Source organism: Symphalangus syndactylus, chromosome 5, assembly GCF_028878055.3.
Source record: "Symphalangus syndactylus isolate Jambi chromosome 5, NHGRI_mSymSyn1-v2.1_pri, whole genome shotgun sequence".
NCBI lineage: Eukaryota > Metazoa > Chordata > Mammalia > Primates > Hylobatidae > Symphalangus > Symphalangus syndactylus.
The window spans coordinates 143,432,044-143,458,745 of NC_072427.2; the positions used below are offsets into that span (position 1 = coordinate 143,432,044).

At 42.3% G+C, this 26,702-nt stretch overlaps 1 protein-coding gene across 4 annotated transcripts in view; it reads left to right on the plus strand.

The window, feature by feature from the left end:
* GPR19 (G protein-coupled receptor 19) overlaps positions 1-21,700 on the plus strand; it is a 54,337-nt gene extending 32,637 nt beyond the window's left edge. For all 4 annotated transcript variants that reach the window (XM_063639659.1, XM_063639657.1, XM_063639658.1 and 1 more), the window contains one exon: positions 20,366-21,700. In XM_063639659.1, coding sequence (XP_063495729.1) covers positions 20,388-21,635 — 1,248 coding nt within the window. In that variant the 5' untranslated portion in view covers positions 20,366-20,387 and the 3' untranslated portion in view covers positions 21,636-21,700. The remainder of the gene's footprint in view (positions 1-20,365) is intronic.
* Positions 21,701-26,702: the final 5,002 nt, after the last annotated feature.

The window sequence follows — 26,702 nt, forward strand, 5'->3', positions numbered from 1 at the left end:
GCAGGCGTGCTGTTCCTTTGTGCTGTGCGATCATCTTCCTTCTGATGTTCCTGGAACCAGGGGTGCTTGTGATCGTTCCCAGCTCTGATTTAGGACAGTAGACTGCCACAGAATTTCACATCTTGTAGAATTGCTAGCAACAAGACCCTGGGGAAGTTCTCAAAGGAATCTACCAAACTTACGGCTAAAATAATCAGCCATGAACTCAAATTTTCATGTCTTTGACTATTTTCAGCACAAAGAGAGGAGCCCCTTTAAATTTTATTTTGTCTTTATTTAACAAATACTTAAGAAAGTTCTTTCTAATGTGCAAGGCACTGTTCTAAGCACAAACAGTCATTGAATCCTTATAACAACCCTTTGAGGAAGGTTTTATTACCCACATTTTAGAGATGAAGAAACAGAAACACAGAGAAGTTAGGGAACTTTCCCAAGATCACACAGCTAGCAAATAGTAGAAGCAGAACTTGGACCTGTGAAGCTTGACCCCAAGGCCTGTGCTCTTAACCACTGAGCTATGCTGCTTCCCTGCTCATATTATTTCAAATGATGTCAGCAGTCAGTTTGGCTTCAAATTTTGTTCAGCTGACGCTACTAGAAGATTGAATCAGCTTGCTTTGCTAAAACAGATCCCCAGAGAAATCTATATTTAATATTAAATTATCCCTGTAGTCACATTCTGTACCCCCAAGTAACCCAGTAAGTAATTGCTGTTCTGTTTCTCTTGTGCTGTATAGATCTCTGTAGTAAAACGCCATGTTACTATGGTGACCAATTGATGTCTCAAGAAAAAAGAAATCTAGAATTATATCATGGGTTTTTTAAAAAATCGAACGTAGAAACACTCTTCCATCCTCAGAACCTAGCAAGGCCAGCCTAAGCATATTTTCTTTAAAAGCACCTACCTAGTTCTCAAAATACAATAGATTAAAAACTTCTAAAACTATGTATATAAATTATAATATCAAACTGACTGGATTTATTGTTTTAAAATGATATTATACCTTAAAATAAGGGGATAGGTATCTTTTGCAAATTATTTTAGGTTTTTAAGGGTAAAGAGGAGATTTGCTAATAACTTTTTTTAACTGCTAGAAATTTCTGAGATATAAAAATTTCCTTTTTTTGATCTGTGTAGATTTCCTTCTGGCCTTTGATAATAAAAGATGACTGATCTGATTCCTATAAGCTATGGAAAAACTAAGAAAAGTTACTAGTTCCCTTCAGGGTTTCATTGCACAGTACTTTAAGATGTAATTGTGTCCCCTACAATATTGAACTTTAGTCTTTTAGCTTAAGCGTTTGATCCCTGCTGAAATCTACATTTCTCTGGAACAATTAACACTTTTATGCTATTATAGTCACATGAAGTGAGCTTCTTGAGGGACGGTATCCTTTCCTCTTTGGATTTCTAGCACTTATCACCAGGCCTGGTTTATGGTGAACTCTCAATATACTCTTGTGAATGAAGACTGAGAAGACTCAAAACAATGACGTATTCTGCTGGTGCCAATTTGGGAGTCCATGCCTGTTTTATTTTGCATGTATTTATAGGGAGGACAGTGAGGAGACACATGTGTAGTAAGAACTTGGCAACAGTCAAAATTATGCCTGAAGTTTATATAGTTAGGCTGGCCCTGGAGCAGCTGCAAATTACAGTTTAGAAAGTATACATAAATTATTTCCTGGAGATCACCAATCCCCCTGACATTTTTATTTACATTTAGAATGAAGTTCTCCTGATATTTTTATTCATATCTAGACGGAAGCACCCCTAACAGTCTTATTTTCCTCTGATGTTTTGGGTGGTCCCATCTCCCAGTGTTGAAACAGTTCAACTCAGTTTGAGAGTGAATGTCTTGAGAAGTCAACTCCTGCCCCAGGCAATTCTCTCCTAATCCAATCTGGCTCCCAGTCCTTAGAACTCTATATAGAAAGCTCATGGGACTGCAGGACTATTTCCTAGGGAACTCTGGGATCTTGAGTGTCAGTGTGGGTTAGGGTCAGACTGCCTTTCCCAAACCATGGCATGATTGAAGAAGATGTCCTGAATGAAGAAGATTGTCCTGGGGCATTTTGAAAGCTTGGTCAGGATTTAAATTCAAGTTAGCAAGAGAGTAAGGCTTAAAATAGTCACCCTCCTGATAATATACACAAACATAACCTATGATTTTTCCATCTAATTAAATCATTAAGGGGTTGTGGATAAAGTGTGGGTCCTTGAATTCTACCAGCTCATGCTGCTCACCTCAAGCATTACCTGCTGAGCGAGCTGCACAAAAGAGACAACAGCCCTGATGGAAGCACAAACCAGCTGGAAAGTGCTACATGCCCCCGACACATGCAGGGCTTCTCAGATAAGCAGGGCTAGCACACACATGAGGCATGGATCTGGAAGCCTAGCTGGGCTTCCTACACATCCCTCTGGGGTCTAAAAGGGGGCAACCTACTCAACCAGCTAAATGGGAGGATAGAACAGAGGGAGAGAAAGTGGAGAGGCTTTGCCTTGACGAGAGGCTTTGCCAAGTATGATTTCAACCTAGAGGTGAGGGGTGAAAGCAGAAATAAGAAGAGGGACAATGAGCATGGGTGAAGAATATGAGAAAGTGATACCTGGGTCCTGCCTTTCAGACACAACAGCTTGCCTGCAAGTAAACCCTGCCAAATGAGTCAGGGCCTGCCAGGGGAATGATCACATCCCTTCCTAGGGTGTATGTAGGGAGGGGAGAGGAGAGAAGGACCAGACTGTGGACGCAGTTTCTTCTCCATCAGCCAAGGCAAAAAATTGGATGACACGGGAGTTGTGCTCTCTGAGAGGATGGTTTAAAAGAAAAAGGGAGGCTGAGTGCCATGACTCACGCCTGTAATCCCAGCACTTTGGGAGGCTAAGGCGGGAGGATTGCTTGAGCCCAGGAATTCGAGACTAGCCTAAACATAGGGAGACCTTAGGCCAGACATGGTTGCTCACGCCTGTAATCCCAGCAGTTTGGGAGGCTGAGGCGGGCAGAACACTTAAGGTCTGGAGTTCTAGGCCAGCCTGGCCAACATGCTGAAACCCCATCTCTACTAAAAATACAAAAATTAGCTGGGCATGGTGGCAGGTGCCTGTAATCCCAGCTACTCGGGAGGCTGAGGCAGGAGAATCGCTTGAACCCGGGAGGTGGAGGTTGCAGTGAGCCGAGATTGCACTACTGTTCTCCAGCCTGGGCGACAGAGCAAGACTCCGTCTCAAAAAAAAAAAAAAAAAAATTATAGGGAGATCTACAAAAATAGCTGGGTGTGGTGGCACACACCTGTGGTCCCAGGTCCTCGGGAGGCTGAGGTAGGAAGATCGCATGGGCCTGGGAGGTTGAGGGTGCAGTGAGCGGTGATCGCTCCACTGCACTCCAGCCTGGATGACAAAACAAGACCCTATCTCAAAAAACAAAAAATAAAATGCAACAGGGGAGTTACCGTCATTAATACATTTCCCTGTTTATGGAGTCATTTTCCCTTGGCCAAACCTTTAAAGCAGTCATCTCCTGGAGCCTTTCATTCAGTATACTCTCCTAGACACTGCATGTCTGTCATGTTTAATTCTCATAGCAACTTCTATGATATGTATTATTAGCCCCAATTTTAGCTGAGGAAAATGAAGCTCAAAGAGATTAACTTAACTGTTCAATGTCCACAGACGGCAGGTAGAGTCAGGATCTGAATCCAGGTCTTTTTAATTCTGTGCTCTTTTTACTATATCACAAGTAGAGTTCTTTTATCTGCATTATTTTAAAACATGTTTTTGGATATTAGATTAATACAAATATAATTCCAGAAAATTTGGAAAGTATAAAGCAGTATAAAAGGATAATGAAAATAAAAATCAGTTGTGGTCTTGCCACCTAGAAACAATCACTGTTAAAATATTGGTGTATTTCTTCTCAATTTTTTTCAATGCATATAATGAAAACAAAAGCAAATATTTGTTGAGCACTTGCTTTGTTCCAGACATTGTCCTTAGCTCCCTTCTTGTGTAATTTATTTTATTATCATAAAAAATCAATAAAGTGAGTATTGTTATTATTTATTCTTTTTTTTTTTTTTTTTTTGAGACGGAGTCTCGCTCTGTCGCCCAGGCTGGAGTGCAGTGGCACAATCTCGGCTCACTGCAAGCTCCGCCTCCCAGGTTCACGCCATTCTCCTGCCTCAGCCTCCCGAGTAGCTGGGACTACAGGCGCCCACCAACACGCCCGGCTAATTTTTTGTATTTTTAGTAAAGACAGGGTTTCACATGGAAAATGAAAAATGAAAGTCTTCCACTTATATTTGTATATTTGCTCTATTATTTGAGAATTTTCAATTCCGTGTTACACCATGTTGGCCAGGTTGGTCTTGAACTCCTGGCCTCAAGTGATCCACCCGCCTTGGCCTCCCAAAGTGCTAGGATTACAGGCGTGAGCCACTGCGTCTGGCCATCAACATGGCACATGGATACATACGTAACAAACCTGCACATTGTGCACATGTACCCTAAAACCTAAAGTATAATTAAAAAAAAAAAAAAAAAAGAGGTGGGGTTTCACCACGTTGGTCAGGCTCGTTTCGAATTCCTGATCTCAGATGATCCACTCGCCTTGGCCTCCCAAAGTGCTGGGATTCAGGAGTTTGAGAACAGCCAGGGCAACATGGCAAAACTCCATCTCTACAAAAAATACAAAAATTAGCTGAGCGTGGTGGCGTGTGCCTGTAATTCCAGTTACACAGGAAGCCTTCATAGACGGGGTTTCACCGTGTTAGCCAGGATGGTCTCGATCTCCTGACCTTGTGATCCGCCCGCCTCGGCCTCCCAAAGTGCTGGGATTACAGGCGTGAGCCACCGCGCCCGGCAATGCGATATTAAATTTAACATCTGCGGCCAGACGCAGTGGCTCACGCCTGTAATCCTAGCACTTTGGGAGGCCAAGGCGGGTGGATCACTTGAGGCCGGGAGTTCAAGACCAACCTGGCCAACATGGTGTAACACGGAATTGAAAATTCTCAAATAATAGAGCAAATATACAAATATAAGTGGAAGACTTTCATTTTTCATTTTCCATGTCTACTAAAAATACAAAAATTAGCTACACGTGGTGCACATGCCTGTAATCCCAGCTATTCGGGAGGCTAAGGCACCAGAATCGCTTCAACCCAGGAGGTAGAGGTTGCAGTGAGCCAAGATCGCACTACTGCACTCCAGCCTGGGAGATAGAACAAGACTCTGTCTCAAAAAAAAAAAAAAAAAAAAAAAATTAACATCTGCTTCATAAACTTGAAGGTTGCTTTCTAGAAAACCCTGACTGAGGACAGTGGTACAGATCAAAATTTTCCCGGAATGTTGATGTGAATAAGATGTGAGACAGAAGGTGAATGCTCCTGAGAAGCAATGCTTAGTAACTTCCTGCTCAGTGCTTATACTCGCTTCTTAACAAGTCCTTCACCTTCTTTTCAAATAGCTGTAAATCTCAACTACTTCATTGTTCTTTGCTTTGACTTTAATAAGTCTAGTCTTTGTCTGTTGATACTGAAGTCAGAACTTAGAAATGAAACCAAACATTTACCTCCAAAACAACTGGTTCCCTCTAACTCAACGAGCACACAGCAGGTGTTCAAAAAATGTTTGCTGTAGTGAATTGAATTTAGTGAGGTGCAAATTCCTTGGCCAAATGGTTTTCTTCAGAATTTGAAAGACCTCATACCGGGAAGAAAGATGTAGAAAACTGACAGAGGACACTCAGGGGTTCTAGAAATGTGTCTCTTCTCTGAGAGGTTTGGTATTGATAGAATGGAAAGCAAACACAGGTGGCAGGTCCTCTTTGACCAGACCAGTTCTTGCAAGGAATCTTCAGTAAGAAGTTGTTGACACATCTAGGATAATTACTGTGGAAAGCTGGGCTGGACCCTAGGTAAAATTCGTCTTTCCTTTGGAGACCCATGCTACTGATCTTTGATATCAAAAACTCTCAGTGCTGGGCCCCAGCAGCCCTAAACAACTTCTCTCTCCTCCCATCAAAATGCACTCTCAGGATGAGCTCTCTGCCAGATGAAAGTGGTGGGTTATAAATTAAATGAGCTCATCTCAGATAACAATGTCCACCTGTCACTTTTTGCTCGTAGAGCTGAAATGACCTTAGAAATCATCTAGGCCAACTCATGCATATTGTAGATATGGAAACAGAGGTTCAAGGAGATTGATTTACTTAAGGTCCTTATGCTGAAATAAAAATAAGACCGGGATCTCTTGACTTGTTCAGTGCTTATAATCAGAATTAGAACCCAGGATTCTTAGCCCCCAGCCCAATGTGTAAGGTGAAGTAGAAAGCACTATACTCTTTAAGATTTTTGGTTTTCTAATATTTCAGATGCTAGTAGGGTAGTAGAAGGTGATAGAATGACTGGTATGAATTTTAGTACTCACATTCAATTATATAAGAAATGCTACATTGAATTAGTTTCTATTGCTGCTGTAACAAGTTAACACAAATTTAGTGGCTTAAGATAACATTGTTCATTATCTCACAGTTCTGTAGGTCAGAAGTCTCGGTGGGTTTGGCTGAGTTCTCTGCTTAGAGTCTCCCAGGGCCAAAATCAAGATCTTAGCAGGACTGTGATCCTTTTTAGAGGCTCTGAGGTTGACTGCCCTTCCAGGCTCAGTCAGGTTGTTGGCAGAATCCAGTGCCTTGTGGTTGTAAGACTAAGATCCTATTTCCTTGATGGCTATCAGGTGGGAGCCATCATACCTCCTAGAGGTCTCATCCTGGTTCCTCTATGTGGGCCCCTGCATCTCAGAGCCTGCAATAGCATGTCAGTTCTTTCTCATGCTTGGAGTCTCTCTGACTTCTCCTGCTGCTACCAGAGAAAGTTGTCTGCATTTAAGGGCTCATGTGCTTAGATTGGGCCTACCTGGATAATCCAGCATAATCTCCCCACTTTAAGGTTCATAACCTTAATTATTATGCAGAATACCTTTTGCTATATAACATAACAAATTCACAGGTTCCAGGGATTAGGGCATGGATATCTTTGGGGGACAATTCTGCCTACTACTCACATTATTTCCTTTAAATAATGGCAAGGCTCTATCCTACCAGGCCGATGGGAACATCAGTGGCAAACATTACTGAGACTCTCTTCCTCTTCCTAGGTTCTGGGGTTCTTACACAGAACAAAATCTATGGGGATACTTTGTTCCTCTCGGCTCCACTTATCCCTCTTTCTCTCTAACCTGCTCCCCACGTGATAATTTTGGCTCTTTTGTCTACAAAAAACCTCTGAATTGCTTCCAGGACAACAGACTATCACAACAGTCCTGAGTCCGGGTCTCAAGGAGCCTAGAACATTGTTAAGGACCTGGAACGTGGCTGGGACCCAAGGCGGCATGTTGGCTAGACTCTCTTGTCATCTGTCAGCAGCAGGGGTCCTGGAGAGTCTATTTAGATGAGCCATTCTTCATCATCTCTGCTGCTGCTTCCATTGCCTCCCTGACCCCAGCCCAGGGGAGGGTCCTCACCATGCTCTCTTACAGCAGCCTACTCTTCTTTCATTGGGCTTACTACAACTTAATACATTCATTTCTTCTTATCTGTTCACTACTCTCTACCCCTCTACAGCTAATTACACTAGATCTTCATGAGGTTAGGGATATAGTTTGGTTTACCATTGTGTATCTAATTATTAACATAGTACATTCTGGAGCATAGTGTGATCTTAGTGTATATTTATGGAGTGATGAATGAATTGATTCAAATGGGCAAAGATTTTCAAAAGACATTTTTCCAAATGTACATATTCAGTAGCCAACTGATATCTCTACATGGATATCTAGTGGGGATTTAACTTGTGTAAAATAGTATTACTGATTTCAAGCTCCCTAAACTTTTTCTCTCTTGCCCTGAGGCTCTCAAAACTAGGGGTCATCCCCATTCCCTAACCCCATCACACATAAAATAATCTTGTTGGCTCTGTCTCCATAATATTTTCAATATTCATCTACTTTTCTCCACCTACACTGCCATCACTCTGGTCTAAGCCACCATCATCAGCAGTGGTGTGATCACAGCATCACAGCTTACTGCAGCCTCAACGTCCTAGGCTCAAGCAGTTCTCCCTCAGCCTCCCAAGTAGCTGGGAGCCTCCCACCACAACCAGCAAATTTTTACTTTTTTTTTTTTTTGGTAGAGATAGGGTCTGACTATGTTGCCCAGGCTGTAATAGCCTTTTTTTTTTTTTTTTTTTTTTTTTGGAGACAAAGTCTGGCTATTGCCCAGGCTGGAGTGCAGTGGTGCAATCTCAGCTCACTGCAACCTCCACCTCCCGGGTTCAAGTGATTCTCCTGCCTCAGCCTTTCGAGTAGCTGGGATTACAGGCGCTCACCACCATGCCAGGCTAATTTTTATATATTTAGTAGAGATAGGATTTTGCCATGTTGGCCAGGCTGGTCTCGAACTCCTGACCTCAAGTGATCCACCTGCCTCGGCCTCCCAAAGTGCTGGGTGTAATAGCCTGTTAACTATTCTCCCTGCTTCTACTCTTGGCCACCTACACAGCAACTAAAGTTGTATTTTTAAAACATAAATCTGGGCGAGGGGGTTAAAAAAAAAACATGTCATATTCATTTCACTCCTTTGCCTGAAACCTGCGATGAATTTTCCTTCAATAGAATAAAACCATGCCCTACAATGCCCTGTGTGATCCTACCTTTGCCCACTTTTCCGGTTATATCAGGTATCATTTTCTTTGGTATTCATATGCTGTAGCCACATACCAAGCTCATTCCTGCACCAGGGTCTTTGCACTCATCATTTCTTCTGCCTGAATGTTGTGGTGGGCTTCCCGTCATTGGGGTTTCAGCTGCCATATAACCTCTTCAGAGAATCTTTCTCTAACCACTCCATCTAAAACCAGACTCTGTTTCACTCAGGGTGCTTTCAGAGGTGAGTAACAAAACTCAAAGTGGCTTAAGCCATAAAGACATTGATTGCTCACTTAGTAAGTCTGGAGGTGAGTGTCCTAGCAGCACCACAGTGTCAGGGCACTATGTCTCGGTGAGTCTCAGGACTTCCCTTGATCTCAGAAGATACCACCCAGTGCCCCGACATCTTCATATGACAGTTTACAGTGGCAAGAAGCAGAGAGGCAGCCAGGCCCATGAGAATACTCACTACACACCTCTTTCCTTTTACCAAGGAAGTAACATTTTTCCAAGGACCTCCCAACACCCTGCCAGGAGACTTTCCCTTGTCTCTGGCCAGAAGAAGATTATATTGATGTGACCACAACTAGCTGAAAGGGACGGTGGGGAAATTATTATCTTACCTTTTTAGCCTCTTAAGTAAGAGGCAGGAGAGGGAGGAGTTGGGAATGGTCATTGGGTAACCAGCTAACTAGCCATCTGCCATTCCATTTCCTATCAATTCTTGGTCCCTCATTCTCCTTTCTTTTTCTACATAGCACTAATCATTTCTGAATTATTGACATTTTTATTTGTTTAGCTGTTTATTATTTGTTTCCCATGTTAGAAGTAAGCTCCATAAAAACAGGGATCTTGTCTGTTTAGTTATTATAACATCTGTGTCCCAAGCAATGAACACAACTCTGGCCACACTAAGTGATTTTTTTTTTTTTTTTTTTTTTTTTTTTTTTTGAGATGGAGTCTCGCTCTGTGGCCCAGGCTGGAGTGCAGTGGCGCAATCTCGGCTCACTGCAAACTGCCTCCCAAGTTCACGCCATTCTCCTGCCTCAGCCTCCCAAGTAGCCGGGACTACAGGCGCCTGCCACCACGCCCAGCTATTTTTTTTGTATTTTTAGTAGAGATAGGGTTTCACCGTGTTATCCAGGATGGTCTCGATCTCCTGACCTCGTGATCCGCCCGCCTCGGCCTCCCAAAGTGCTGCGATTACAGGTGTGAGCCACCTCGCCCGGCCACACTAAGTGATTTTTTTTTAAAAAGGATAAGTGTTATGATTGTAGACTATTTTGCATATACCATCATAACAAAATGATCATTTCTTAGGGTGAATTTTTTTTTTTTTTTGAGATGGAGTCTTGTTCTGTTACCCAGGCTGGAGTGCAGTAGTACAATCTTGGCTCACTGCAACCTCCACCTCTGGGGTTCAAGCAATTCTCCTGCCTCAGCCTCCCAGATAACTGGGATTACAGGCACCCACCATCACGTCTGGCTAATCTGTGTATTTTTAGTAGAGATGGGGTTTCACCATGTTGGCCAGGCTGGTCTCAAACTCCTAACCTCAAGTGATTCACCCACCTCGGCTTCCCAAAGTGCTGGGATTATAGGCATGAGTCACCACACCTGGCCAGGGTGAAATTTTTTTGCACTTGTTTCTTTTACATTGTATCTTACTTTACAGATTTTGTGTGAATGTAGGGAGGTAGGGAAGTTCAGTATTAAACCTGCAGCTGTGTCCTGTATACACGGAACTCTACTAAGCTACTAAGCAGCATTTGGGAAGAGAAATATTAGATAGTATTCTTTATACATCCGCGGGGGTGCTCACCCCCACAGAGATGTCAACATGACCTAACATTTTTTTCATGCAACATTGTTTACAAAGAATTAGGGGAGGATTGAGCCTGTGGACAACATAAACCTTCATGTGGGGTAAAGCTCAGGCTCCTTTCTGTTTTATTCCTTTGGGTAGGGTATCTACCCAGTGGTTATCCATTCCTTCACAAAACTGTCAAGGAGGTGAAGTTTATCTTCTTCAACTTCACCTTTCACCCTTCACCCAGCCCTTCTCATAATGACACCTCATCTTAATTCTCTCAGTTACTGATGGTCCTCATGGCTTTTGCTTTTGGTATTTCTTCTGTTTTCATTTTCACTAATCGTAGATTTCAGAGATAGAATGAATGGGTCTCAGAGATCACTAATCTACTGATAAAATATAAAACTGAAAAAATAATGTACAACCGGTCTTTAAGAAACATTTATATTTTAATAGGGATCTTGACTTTAAAAGGATGATGCTGTAATTGTGAGAGAGGTTGATTTTTTGAATTCATGTGAAGGATAAAGAAAGAGGCAAATGTGATAGGAGACTAATAGTCCCTTAAATCTACATAGGCAGAATTTCTGAGCCAGGAATGTTCATGGTTGTTTTAAGCTATTTTGTGAAGTTAGAAGAAGCTGTTTTGAAAACAGCTCTGTTTAAAAAAAAATCATGTTCCCATGAAAGCATATCCAGTTTCCAAACACAAAGAAACTATACCCTGTCTGAGCTTGAGAAACTGCTTGATGCCAGTTAGGAAACAGTTTGAAAGGCACAGAGCTGGATTATTATGGAGGAATACTTATATCTATTATATAAGAGGAGGAAAGGAAAAAGACCAGTAGAGAAAATTCCAGGCCTATAAGCTTGTGGCACCAGGAGTCTCAGGTTGTGGAAAGAAGCTCTGCTTTCATTGGCAGTGTGAGGTTCTTTTGCAATTATTCAAAATATCTAATGGAAATAATTTTTTTTTTTTTTTGAGAGGGAGTCTCACTCTGTTGTCTGTGTTGGAGTGCAGTGGTGCGATCTCAGCTCACTGCAACCTCTGCCTCCCGGGTTCAAGCAATTCTCCTGCCTTGGCCTCCCTAGTAGCGGGATTACAGGTGCCAGCCACCATGCCCAGCTAATTTATTTTTATTTTTATTTTTAGTAGAGATGCGGTTTCCCCATGTTGGCCTGTCTGGTCTTGAACACCTGACCTCAGATGATCTGCCCATCTTGGCCTCCCAAAGTGCTGAGATTACAGGCATGAGCCACCACGCTCAGCCTCTAATGGAAATAATTTAAGCAGAATGGATTCTATGGGCTTTTGAAAAAGGCGTATTCAGTCCAGTTGTATTATGTATTTTGATGTAGGATATCTTAGAAAGTTTGATCTGGCCAACATGTCACATAAAATCATCCCCAACTTGAAGAAAATGTGTTTATTTATTTGGCCTCAATGATTTCCCCCTTAAAAACATTGTTGTAAATGATGATTAGGTACCTAGGCCCCTTCATAAAGGCCATTTACCCTTGACAAAGCTAAATTATGTGACCAATGTTAGTATTATTACTATAGCACGTGATGTGTAATATGGTTACTAAAATTTGTTTGTCATATGGTTTAAAAGACTAATTTTTGAAGCAGTTGCTATGTTCCAGACACAGAACTAGGTGTTTTGTAGAACTGTATATAAAAATAACACTTGTTGTTTTCCTCATACCAGGCAGAGGCACATGTATTAACTCATTTAAGTCCTGTGTATATTCTCTCATCTAATTACAATAATCAAATGAGATAGGAACTGACTATCCTCATTTTACAGAAGAAAACTGGAGCTCAAGAGGGTTAGGTAACTTGCCCAAGGTCACCCAGCTAGTGAGTGAGTGACAGGAATAGGATGCAACTGACTTCAAAGCCTACATACATATCTACTTTGCAGTACGCCTGCACTATGAGATTTAAAACATGAGATTTTTTAGCAGAAGATTACATTCTGGGTGTAGGTTTGCCAGATTTAACAAATAAAAATACAGGACACCAGTAAAATGTTGCATGGGGTATTGCATGGGACATACTTTTACTAAAAAGTTATTTGTTATTTATCTGAAATTCACATTTACCTGGGCATCCTGTATTTTATCTAGCAACCTCATCTGAGTCGACATTGCAGGAACATGTCTCACCCTCTCTGATTTTCCTGTTACCCCACCACAGTCATGCTGGTGGCTACCTAGCCTTATATAGTTTTATAAATCACCTAATGTTCATATCAGAGTCTTATCTCAGCTGGGCATGGTGGTTCACACCTATAATCCCAGCACTTTGGGAGGCCAAGGCAGCAGGATTGCTTGAGCCCAGGAGTTCAAGAACAGCCTGGACAACATAGCAAGACCTCATCTCTATAAAACACACACAAGCACACATACACCAGAGTCTTATCTCAAGGCCACACAGCAAGAGAGTCACTTAGGAAGCTTCGGAAGAGCCTGTGTGGCCTCCTGAGCCATTTTTAAGTTCAGCAATGTGTGTAAGTTCAGGACTTAGGATAGGCTGCCCTGAAAGCCCTGCCCTACTGGAAGTGGTGTGCGGGTAAATGTTTCACAACTGGCTTTGCAGAGCGGGGAAAAAAAAACAAAACTTCAATTTCTGGTGTTTGCCATATTCCTACCATGGCTGCTTCACGATACCAACATGCTGTCTTTGAGCCTGGAGTTCGGAAGAAATGTATATACAGTTGGCTCAGGGCTCTCTATGTAAGCCAGTCCCAGCCCACTAGTGTTACAGGCACTTCTCATTTTCACATGTAAACAAATGAAGCCTACACAACAATGAAGGGTTTATGTTAAAATCTCCATACCGTGGTATCTCTTGAATTTAAACAACTAAAATTTTAAAAGATAATTTCCTACTTGGGATAATACAATTGATCAAATTTTTTCCTCACTTCAATTCAAATTGAAGTCTAGAATTCTGCTTTCATTCTGTTTAAAAGGCAACAGTTAATTATGCAGCATGTTGAAATGCCAGTACTCTCACATTCTTTTTTCTGAAGAAAGGCTATTTCTTCAGGCCAGCATGTCTGCCGCACTTTTGATGCTAAGCTTCTGTGCAGTACATCGTGGGAGTGATCATTTTTTAAAACTGTTCACTATGTCACATATTTCTGAGCTAGCATATTGAACAGATGTATCTGTGGGTAGGCAAGAGGCTACAGGGAATAACTTTGTATTCCTCTGTTTGAATGAATAGTCAAGAAAGACTTACCCATGTACAGCCAATTTGACTCTCTGAATTCAGATCCAGCCCTCTGTGGTCTCACTGGTCAGGAAACCCTGATGGTAGTTAAGAGCAAGGGCTTTGGAGTGACTACTTTCCAACGGTATGACTTTGGGGAAGAACTTCCATTTTTTTTCATTTGTAAAACAAGATCAGTAATTTTACTTACTTTGAGGGGTTACACATATAAAGTGCCTGGCACATAGTAAGCACAAAAATAAGTATTAACTCTTGGTAGTATTAATGCTATAACTACTGTCATGATTGTAATCTTACTGCTCATTAGTAAATAGCCATATGTATCCATGTAGGTCCAGCAGATACTTCCCATTCTGCAGAAAATGTTTCTGTTTTTTTTTTTTTTTTTTTATCAAATCACGTAAAAAATCAGCATTATAAAAATTCTTGTTTGACATTAAATTTTTAAACAAATCTCAAGAAATAAAAATGGTCTTTATACCTTGTGAGAATGTTTGTGAATCTTTATAATCTCAAGAGGAGAAAAAGTTAGTTGTTAGGGTATTTTTAGACTTAAAAAGTAGACTAAAAAACCTATCCAACAGTTGATGCAGAATTGTGAAGCAAAGTTTGTCATCCACGCCCCATTCCTCTCTGTGGTCCTCCGCTCCCTCTTATTAGCTTCCAGTCATTCATCCATCCATTCCATCCAACAAAGTATGATTTTCAAAAAGCTAGAATCATGACTTTTACAAATATCGGATGAACATATGTTAAAGATTTATTAACATAATACCAAAGGAACCATGAGATAACAAAGCTGGTTCCAAGAGCACTTGAAGAATGCGTCTTTATAGGCATTTTTAAAAAAGAATTTCAGCATAAGATTGCTAGGTAAACACTCAACTAGCTAATGTCCTAGAGGGCAGTAAGTCCATAACCTTTGGGGTTATTATTTTCTGCTAGAAAGAAATCTACAAGTTAACATATAAATATCTTCACAGTGTCTCAGCTCTAGTCAAATATTAAATAGCAAAGTCAAGCACAGGTACATTCTCCCAGAGAGGCCCATTTAAGAATGTCCCAGCATGATCTTAAGAGGATATGTCCTTTTTTGCCTTATTTTCAAGTATTGGATAATTTTTACTAATATATCCACCCGTTCATATATTCATTAAACCTTTTTTAATAGCTATGTGCCCCAGGGATATAGAAGTAAAGACATAGTCCTTATCCTCAAGGAACTCATAACCTAGTGGGGGAGACAAACATGCAAAATAAAAATTACAAAGCAAAGGGATAGGGTACATTCTCCTCCCAGGTGCCCCAGGATCCCATCATTACAGGGGTCCGCCCAATCAGTCCCCAGTTCTTTTTTTTTTTTTTAATTGAGGTGCAGAGTCTCACTCTCGCCCAGGCTGGAGTGCAGTGGCGTGATCTCAGCTCATTGCAACCTCCCCCTCCCAGGTTCCAGCGATTCTCCTGCCTCAGCCTCCCATGTAGCTGGGACTACAGGCACATGCCACCACGCCTGGCTAATTTATGTATTTTTAGTAGAGACGGGGTTTTGCCATATTGGCCAGGCTGGTCTTGAACTCCTGACCTCAGGTGATCCGCCCACCTCAGCCTCCCAAAGTGCTAGGGTTACAGGTATGAGCCACCATGCCTGGTCCCCAGTTCTGTGCTATGACAACCCATCTACCATTTTCCCCACTCGTGTATTAATCTTAAAGCTTGGATGGATGAGAAGTAGATAATAGGATAAATGAATGATTCCTCTTTTAGATCATATATAGGTAGAGATAAATAAGGACCTTCAATACCTCAGCCAAGGGAGTATGTCAAATGGTAGTCTCAGAACTGGCTGGGAAGAGATAGGTTGAACAGGAAAGAGGTGAAGAAGCCTTTCCTGTCACTCCTAAAATTACTGCATATGGACGACTCTGAACAGAAATACTAATTAACCAGATCTTATATTTCAGAAACACCTCCTTGAAGATATATTTTTATCTAAATTAATGGAGCAGGGGAGGCCTTTCTGAAACTTTACTTTGGGACCCTAGAATTTAGTTATAATATGGCAGACCTTTTTTCTGGGAGGAAAGTGCAAGAACCCGCCTGAGGACACCTAAATTACCTTGGCTTTCCCTTAGATGAGATATCTGTTTCATACAGCAGTTGACCTGGTAGCTTCAGTTTCACCTGGCCTGCTTTTATCAGGAGTCATGTTTTCCCCTATCACCATGATCCCCAATGTTTCAGCTGTCTGAGAATATACAATGATTTTCTATCTGCATTTCATTCTCCTAGCAGAGGCACACAGAGTAAGAGTCATTTATTTCAGTTCTCTATCCTTACAGATCCAATTTAGTAAACATCTAATAAGCAATTATTAATGTAAAGAACTTCAGTGGAAACTGTAGAGCGTGGAGAAAAAGAATAACACCCCCATCTCCCTACTGGAGTCCACAGTTTATTAGAGAAGACAGAAACATGGAGGTGTTTCTAAAGCAGAGATCTTAATCTTGGCTACACTCAGGATCACCTGGGAACTTTGAACCATCCGACACCCAGGCTGCACTCCAGAACAATTAAATGAAAATCCCTGAAGCTGGGACTCAGGCATCGATATTTTTTAAGGCTGCCTGGGAGACTCCAATCTACCGTATTGCTAAGCTAGAGAAAAACAAACTTGGAAAACGCTGCAGTAAAGGACTAACAAGATGCTCTATGAACAAGGGCACCACAACCACTCTGGATATGCTAATATTCTTATCCACTGTCTGACCGCATTTCTGCCCATGAATGCAGAAAATATAACCTCTCATTGTAACCAGGGGAAAAATTTAGGTCAGTTTGATTGTAGGGCATTTAGAAACCATATACTCTGGGAGGTATGGTCTGAAGGAAACTATGTTTCTGAGGGGAAAAGGGCCCCAAAAAAGATCAACCCAGAAAAATGACCCCAAAATTCAATCCACATGCTATCTCTCTCCCCTAGAATGTTTTATTCACTTGTCTTTCTGAAGAAGTCCTGTTCATCCTCTAAGCTCCCAGCTCAAACTTTACCTCTTCTGTGAAGCCTTTCCTTTTCTTCCCCTTACCCAGACAAAACCGGGTCCCTATTTTTCTCTTACTTAGCTCCTTGTACATAGTTCTGTTCTTAGCAGTGAATTATAATTATTATCAAATTGAGTTACAATATGGCACACTGCTTATTTTATGGGCCTTACGTATCTCTGTTTTCTTAATACTTAGGCCAGTTTCTCGCGTTATTGAATGAATATTCAGAACTGCAGCAATTTTAGGTGGCGTGAGAACTCACGCCACCAGCAGGGGAAACCTAGGCTCAGGAACTCCTCGGGCTCCCTCGTCCTGTTTCTGAGCATTGGAATCCTCTGCTTCCAAGTGGTTGGGCTGGGGAAATGGGCAGACATACTCATGGGTGTAAAGCAGCTGGAGGACATGATGGAAGGGCCCCCGCCTCCGGGCTTTAATTAAAGCGGTGAACTTGAGTTTCATTTGCAGTTTTGTTATTAGAGGAAGAAAGAAACAGAAGGAAGTTCACCGGTTTTCAAGGATATGCATTAAGGAAAAGCATCTGTGTGGACTCCTGTTTTACTCAGGCCACAGGCATCCCAGAAAAGTTAGAACAGTTTTCTCTCTGGGGAAATTGTCTGTTTTAGTTTATTTTTAAACTTTAAATCTTAAAAGGTTTTTTAAAAAGTTTCATAGGTTTTACACATATGAAGGCGAAAAGATGATTTCAATCTTATATGAATGAGGGTCATGCAGTCCAGATTTTCTAGGACAATGCTAATTTTAGATCTTATGTCCTGATTTCTTTTTTTTTTTTTTTCTTTTTTTGAGATGGCGTCTTGCCCCGTCGCCCAGCCTGGAGTGCAGTGGCGCGATCTCGGCTCACTGCAACCTCTGCCTCCCGGGTTCAAGCGATTCTCCTGCCTCAGCCTCCTGAGTAGCTGGGACTACAGGCACCTGCCACCACGCCTGGCTAATTTTTTGTATTTTTAGTAGAGACGGGGTTTCACTGTGTTAGCCAGGATAGTCTCGATCTCCTGACCTCGTGATCTGCCCACCTTGGCCTCCCAAAGTGCTGGGATTACAGGCGTGAGCCACCGCACCCGGCCCTGATTTCTTATATGGAAAGTGTATGGCTGCTATTCTTACCATTGGCTATCATTTTCCCAGCATGCTTAAAAGATCTTTTAGTAGTCAAAATGTTTAATTATTTTTGCTTTCTGTGTGGTGAGCAAAAAAAATTTTTTTTTTATTTTTTAAATTTTAATTATCTTACTTAAGCTTGCTTAAGTAAGGTTGCCTCATGGACAAAAAGCCTAAAGATAATATAGAACAGGCATTGAGTATATTGCCTTGAGCACTAGACTTGTATTGAATATGGCTTTTTGGTGAAGATTATATATATTAATACTTATTTCTCTACCACAAATTAGTACAAAAATCCTTCAAAGAAAAAATGAAGGCTGGGCACAGTTGCTACGCCTGTAATCCCAGCACTTTGGGAGGCTGAGGCGGGCGAATCACTTGAGGTCAGGAGTTCAAGACCAGCCGGGCCAACATGGGGAAACCCGGTCTCTACTAAAAATACAAAAGTTAGCCAGGCATGGTGGCACGCGCCTCTAGTCCCAACTACTCCAGAGGCTGAGACACAAGAATCTCTTGAACCTGGGAGGTGGAGATTGCATTGAGCAGAGATCGTGCCACTGCACACCAGCCCGGAGGACAGAGCGAGACTCCGTCTCAAAAAAAAGAAAAAATTAGTCATTAAGAACCGTTCTTTCATTATGAACTATTATTTAATCCTGACTGTCACTTGAGAAATGTTTCTTTGTAAGGTGCAGACACAGGAGCCCACCAAGAAAGAAACTAGTGACTACTAGAAAAGCCTGTTTCTGGAGCCACATCCCCTTGTGCCACAGGCCAGATGGAATCTCAGCAAAATGGTGGCTGTAACCCCACATGGGCTTTTACTTTTAGTGGGCACATTTTTGAAAATATTAATGTTTATCTTTGTCTCTTACCTTAATAACCATAATTATTATGGTTATTATGGATTAAATTGCTACTGTTTCTCTTTTTGTTTCCTGGATTCAGACCAAATTAAGCCTTTATAATCTGTGAGCAAAATCACCTCAATTTTGGGTTTTTTTTTTTTTTTTTTGAGACGGAGTCTCGCTCTGTCGCCCAGGCTGGAGTACAGTGGCGCGATCTCGGCTCACTGCAAGCTCCGCCTCCCGGGTTCACGCCATTCTCCTGCCTCAGCCTCTCCGAGTAGCTGGGACTACAGGCGCCCGCCACTACGCCCGGCTAATTTTTTGTATTTTTAGTAGAGACGGGGTTTCACCGTGGTCTCGATCTCCTGACCTCGTGATCCACCCGCCTCGGCCTCCCAAAGTGCTGGGATTACAAGCGTGAGCCACCGCGCCCGGCCTAATCACCTCAATTTTAATTGAATGACCCACAACTATTTAATCTTTTTGCCTATTTAAAAAGTGTGACTTTTTCTCACTGAATAATACAGAAAGTACAAAATAAAGGCTAAACTTTAAAATATTCTTTTGTATCTAAGATCTAAAAGCTTTTTAAGCTTTTAAAAAGTGCTCAGTAATTTTAAGTTACTTTTTTTTGAGATAGGGTCTTGCTATGTTGCCCAGGCTGGATTCAAACTTCTGGACCCAAGTGATCCTCCTGCCTCAGCCTTCTGAGTAGCTGGGACTATAGGTGTTCCCCACTGTGCTTAGCTAACAGTTACATTTTTTTGTTGTTTTTAATCACCTGACTGCCATAAGGTCTCCCGAAACCTGGTTACATTTCTTAGAGGACATCTTGTATGTTCTTCAGTCAGTATTTTATAAAACAATAACAACAGAATAGCATCAAAATATATGTCACTGGTAGGTGGCAAGTTATTAGTGCACGAACTGTATCGTCTTTTAGAAAAAGCAAGCTAGTTTCAGATGTCATTAAATTAGGAGCTATTTCTGGCTCATGTAGCAGTGTTGATTGCTCCATATGTTACCATAATCCTTCTGTGATGGAAAATCTGCACTAAGTAAGGACAGCACCCTTCCCAGTAGCTAGCCAGTCTATAGTCACAGGCTGCTGTTAGCTACTTCCATAGCCCAAATCTGTGTGTTTTCATCTGCCCAAGCTTTCCTCTCTTGCAACCTTATGACAATTAGGAACTTCTCACATACTTGCCCAGAATTCCAGCAGATCTTCAGTTGGTGGTAACACCCTTACCATGAGCCAGATTTGAGATCCCTAATCTTCTGTGATCCCTGATGAGTGAAGGGAACAAGGATATGTGTAGGAGTGGAGCTTGGTATGACTAAGGGTCAAGAGAAGGTGAGGCCAGAGAGAGCCTGAGCTGGGATCTGCTGAAACAGCTCCTAAAATGAAAACAAAGTGAGGGCCAGAATTTTTTCTCGATAGTAGTTATGTTTTCCTGCCAACGCTCAAGTCCTACTCATAGACAAATGACAATCAATCTAAATGTCAAATAAGATCGTTAGCCTTAGTAATCATAACCAATCTGTATGACACCTTTTTAACAGGAGGACTCATTCTTCTTTTCCCCATCCAGAATTAAGAGAAAAAAAGTGAATATGGTTTTTGCTCACAGAATGGATAACAGCAAGCCACATTTGATTATTCCTACACTTCTGGTGCCCCTCCAAAACCGCAGCTGCACTGAAACAGCCACACCTCTGCCAAGCCAATACCTGATGGAATTAAGTGAGGAGCACAGTTGGATGAGCAACCAAACAGACCTTCACTATGTGCTGAAACCCGGGGAAGTGGCCACAGCCAGCATCTTCTTTGGGATTCTGTGGTTGTTTTCTATCTTCGGCAATTCCCTGGTTTGTTTGGTCATCCATAGGAGTAGGAGGACTCAGTCTACCACCAACTACTTTGTGGTCTCCATGGCATGTGCTGACCTTCTCATCAGCGTTGCCAGCACGCCTTTCGTCCTGCTCCAGTTCACCACTGGAAGGTGGACGCTTGGTAGTGCAATGTGCAAGGTTGTGCGATATTTTCAATATCTCACTCCAGGTGTCCAGATCTACGTTCTCCTCTCCATCTGCATAGACCGGTTCTACACCATCGTCTATCCTCTGAGCTTCAAGGTGTCCAGAGAAAAAGCCAAGAAAATGATTGCAGCATCGTGGATCTTTGATGCAGCCTTTGTGACCCCTGTGCTCTTTTTCTATGGCTCTAACTGGGACGGTCATTGTAACTATTTCCTCCCTTCCTCTTGGGAAGGCACTGCCTATACTGTCATCCACTTCTTGGTGGGCTTTGTGATTCCATCTGTCCTCATAATTTTATTTTACCAAAAGGTCATAAAATATATTTGGAGAATAGGCACAGATGGCCGAACAGTGAGGAGGACAATGAACATTGTCCCTCGGACAAAAGTGAAAACTATCAAGATGTTCCTCATTTTAAATCTGTTGTTTTTGCTCTCCTGGCTGCCTTTTCATGTAGCTCAGCTATGGCACCCCCATGAACAAGACTATAAGAAAAGTTCCCTTGTTTTCACAGCTATCACATGGATATCCTTTAGTTCTTCAGCCTCTAAACCTACTCTGTATTCAATTTATAATGCCAATTTTCGGAGAGGAATGAAAGAGACTTTTTGCATGTCCTCTATGAAATGTTACCGAAGCAATGCCTATACTATCACAACCAGTTCAAGGATGGCCAAAAAAAACTACGTTGGCATTTCAGAAATCCCTTCCATGGCCAAAACTATTACCAAAGACTCGATCTATGACTCATTTGACAGAGAAGCCAAGGAAAAAAAGCTTGCTTGGCCCATTAACTCAAATCCACCAAATACTTTTGTCTAAGTTCTCATTCTTTCAATTGTTATGTACCAGAGATTAAAAAGCTTTAACTATAAAAACAGAAGCTATTTACATATTTGTTTTCATTCAACTTTCCAAGGGAAATGTTTTATTTTGTAAAATGCAGTCGTTTATTGTAGTTTTTGTGGGTTTTATTTTACTTGCTTTTTATGTTTTAGGAAAAGCGTTCACTTTGAACTATAGCCAACAGTCCTTTTACTATTAATATATTAGTTACATGCATAAAAAAGAAAATGCTTTCTTACTTCTAATTTACCGTTGGTTCAAAAACATAAACCTAAGCCATACACACAGTCTTTGATTAATGATTCAATCTAGTTTTATTTTGTTTTCTTTTTCTCCTCCTTACTGAATTTTTATAACTATGGGCTTCAGTTCCAAATGAAATCCCCGTGTCACCTATCTCAGAGATTTATATTTCTTTCACTAAGCAACATTTAGGATGAGTTAATATTGTATAGGTTGTCACGTTACCTTCCTCCAAGTAACCACTAGCCAGATCTGCTACGGAAAGCACGCCATATATTGGAACTTGCTGGGAGGTCTTCTGTGGTTGGATTTTCATCGGGATTCTTAGGGGAAGAAAGCATACAGAGTTGCTTAATTTCTCTTGCTCTTTCTCTTGTTTTTATCCTTCCTTAATCTAAGCAGCTGATGAAGCCTTGAAAAATGCAAAGTCAATGCAATGTTTTCCTCACATCTGTGTCCCATCTAGGCTGTGTCTAGGACATTCACCTCCCATTTTTGAGTTATATACAAATAAATGTGCAGGTGCTGTTGCTAGCATATCTAAAAAATGCCAAAGACAGAAATGACAGATGGCATTTCTCTGTGCTCTGCAATTCAAGCCGAGACTTTCAGCTGCCCAGCCCTACCCCTGTACACCAGGACAGCAAGGGCAAGGGCTGCCTTCCTCGTCCTCCTAGAAACTGGAGGCCATTTCTCTAGCCAGAGCCTGTTCTCCCTCATCTCTCTCCAGGGCACAGCACCATACCCTGGCCAAGCTCAAACTCTTCTTTGCCTGTGATAACTACGGAATTTTTTTCCTTTGCTTCCCAGATCTCCATTATTTCAAATCGAGGACCAGCCAGCACATTTAAAAAATGTTTTTATTTAAACAATAAAGGGTTTACAGACAAGACTGGTATGCATTTTCACGCCCTAGTTAACAAGAGCTGCAAATAATAACTCCAGTTGTTCAGCAATTCTACATGCATTATCTCCTTTATCCTCTCAACAATTCTGTGATATATTTATTATCATCCCTTTTATAGATGAGCAAACTGGAACTCAATAGTTATGTGACCTGCCCAAGTTGGAATGTGACAGAGCTGGTATTCAAACTCGAGCCTCTAACCGCATGTCTGTCTGTTGCTCTTTCCTTGACATTTCAGATGTCTCCCTAGAGAACACGAGGCGCCAAACCCATCCAGGCCTTGAAGGGCCTCCTGACCACTGCCTTGGTGGAAGTCAAAGGTCTAAGAGAATTTGGCCATTCTGTTTTCTTTTCTTTTTTTTTTTTTTTTTGAGACGGAGTCTCACTCTGTTGTCCAGGCTGGAGTGCAATGGCGTGATCTTGGCTCACTGCAACCTCTGCCTCCCAAGTTCAAGTGATTCTCCCGCCTCAGCCTCCCAAGTAGCTGGGATTACAGGTGCCTGCCACCACGCCAAGCTAATTTTTGTATTTTTAATAGAGACGGGGTTTCACCATGTTGGCCAGGCTAGTCTCAAACTCCTGACGTTAGGAGATCCACCTGCCTCGGCCTCCCAAAGTGCTGGGATTACAGGCGTGAGCCACCGCACCTGGCCTCTTTTTTATTTTCAATTTTAAAAAATCAGCTGAATTTAAGATTCACTGGTGATTCTTAAAAAAGGTCTAGTTGAAATGTAATGAGCTGGCCTTCACCTGTTCCTTGGCTGTAGCTAGGTTCTTGGACTTGTGCTGCAGAATGTTTGCGACAAGGAGGGAAACCTGTACCTTCCTACCTCCCAGACACAGGGGAATGAGACAAGATTACGTTTTGATATTTGGGACAAAGAATAACAAAACATTTAATCTACAAAACATTTACAGAGCTGATGTTTTTAAGTTGAGATGCTTTGTTCAATCGCAAATTCCAAAGATAGAAATAATATATTTTTCTTTCTCCCTTTTCCCGTCCTCCTCACATTCTTATCCCATCAGCAAATGGCTCTAAAACAACAAAATGTGCCAGATATTTACCTCACTTAGCCCTTGAATTTCATGGTTCAGACTTGTTAAAATATAGAAGAGACCCCTGCCGTAGTTTTATTTTTTGTCTTTTTAAGTGAACTATTATTTTTTCGAGTTACAGTGTGAAAAGTTTAATTTGTTTCTATTTTGTTTTTATATATTTATAGTTCTCGGTTTAAACTGAAAAGAATTACACCAGGTGATTTCTAAGCTCTATTGTGTCTAATGTTCTTGGAGTTTACTACAGTAGGTGAATATTCAGTGAGACAATGTGATACAAGCTCTTGTGTAAACAGTTTGTTGTTGTTTTTTTTCTTTTTGAGACAGAGTCTCGCTCTATCACCCAGGCTGGGGTGCAGTGGCACGATCTCAGCTCACTGCAACCTCCATCTCCCAGGTTCAAGCGATTCTTGTGCCTTAGCCTCCCAAGCAGCTGGGCCTACAACCACCACATCCGACCAATTTTTGTATTTTTAGTAGAGATAGTGTTTTTCCATGTTGGCCAGGCTGGTCTCAAACTCCTGGCTTCAAGTGATCCACCCGCCTCAGCATCCCAAAGTGCTGGGATTATAAGCACGAGCCACCGTCCCTGCCAGAAGGTATTTTTTAATCCCCCAAATAATGACAAATTAAGAGTATTAAGTCACAATCAAGAGAGCCCCAAAGTTGCATGACCTGTATTAATTCAGCTATGTTCTCTCAGGGTGTTGGTAATTCACTGCATTTCTGTTTAGCTTAATATTCAGCATTCCTGGTGTTTCTCTTGATCCTGAATTTGGAAGAGGCTTCACATAAGGCACAGATGGATGAAAATTTGCTTAAGTCCCGCAACACAAGAACAGCATTCACTACACCTCACATTTACTCCACAAGAACCAGAATTAAGCCACAGAGAGACAATGAGGTGCGCCACACACCCAGATTCATGTGGCCCTTCAAACAGGAGTCCAAGAAAGGCAGCAGCGGGAAGCAGCCTCCACAGTAGAGGCAATTCTCCTACCTGGCTCCAGGTTCTCATAAAGCGTCAGTGGGGAGGGAAGGGACAGGGATGTATCCTCTGAGTAGAATTTGAATTCTCCCTTTCTTCTCCTCTTCATTGAATACATTAATGTCCAGCCTGCTGCGGAGCCAATAAGCACATCCTGCGCAGATGCGTTTGCCTGGGAGCCTTTCATCACAGGCTTAGCCCCCATGCCCAGAGCTGATACCCCAGGCCAGACTTCTCCCTCAGGAATGACAATTTTATCCTTGGTGGAGGCCCATCTCCACCAAGCATGTGGGGAGTGGAGTCGTTTGCCAGAGACTGCTGGCAATTTCACCTCCCGCTGTGGGCACAGACCCTCCCCCCTTCCATACTTGCTGCCATTTGCACAAGCTCACTCTGAAGCCACATAACCAAGCTCAGCTGGGGAGACCTGACCAGGATCCGCTTCCAGGTTATGCTCCTCTGAAAACCATACGTAAAAGAAGCAAGGAATTAGACACTTTTAGAGCAGACGGGATGTTGGGAGACCTAGCCCAAGCCCTTCATTAGTTAGAAGCAGAAATTGAGACCAAGAGAGGTGAAGTTAGGGCTAACCTACAATGTCTCATACCCACCAGTTCAACTTTCTTTCTTTTTTTTTTTTTTTTTTGAGATGGAGTCTCGCTCTGTCCCCCAGGCTGCAGTGCAGTGGTGCGATCTCTGCTCACTGCAAGCTCCGCCTCCCAAATTCACACCGTTCTCCTGCCTCAGCCTCCTGAGTGGCTGGGACTACAGGTGCCCGCCACCACACCCAGCTAATTTTTTGTATTTTTAGTAGAGACGGGGTTTCACCATGTTAGCCAAGATGGTCTTGATCTCCTGACCTCGTGATCCGCCCGCCTTGGCCTCCCAAAGTGCTGGGATTACAGGCGTGAGCCACCGCGCCCGGCCTCAACTTTCTTTCAACTTTGCCATTTGGCTTGCTGTGGTTTTATTTATTTATTTATTTATTAATTATCTGAGACGGAGCCTCACTCTGTCGCCCAGGCTGGAGTGCAGTGGTGCAATCTCGGCTCACTGCAACCACCTTCTCCTGGGTTCAAGCAATTCTCCTGCCTCAGCCTCCCAAGCAGCTGGGACTACAGGCGTGCGTCACCAAGCTCAGCTAATTTTTGTATTTTTAATAGAGATGGGGTTTCACCATATTGGCCAGGCTGGTCTCGAACTCTTGACCTTGTGATCCCCCCACCTTGGCCTCCCAAAGTGCTGGGATTACAGGCGTGAGCCACGGCACCCGGCCTGATTCATTTATTTTTTAATACATTAGTTTTATTTATTCCTCAGCACTCTGGGAGGCCAGGCAGGCAGATCGCTTGAGCCCAGGAGTTTGAGACCAGCCTGGGCAACGTAGTGAGACCCCTCGTCTCTACAATCAGCCAGGTGTGGTGCGCGTGCCTGTAGTCCCAGCTACCCAGGAGGCTGAGGTTGCAGCTGAGATCTGCCGCTGCACTCATCTTGGCTCACTGCAACCTCCGCCTCCCAGGTTCAAGCAATTCTCCTGCCTCAGCCTCCTGAGTAGCTGGGATTACAGGCCCCGTGCCACCACGCCCTGCTAATTTTTTTGTATTTTTAGTAGAGACGGGGTTTCACCATGTTGGCCAGGCTGGATGTATTCGATTTTTAAAAATCCAAACTGTGTGCAGGAGAGTATGAAAGGAATACATAAGCCTTCACTGTTCATTTAACCGGCTAATTCATCTGTGAAAATGATGACTTTAGAGTGCGGTAATTAGAGAACAGTGGAAACGAACCGACTTCCTCTGACAGTTTTACAGAATGACCACTTGATGGCACTGTGACTTGTGGGCAG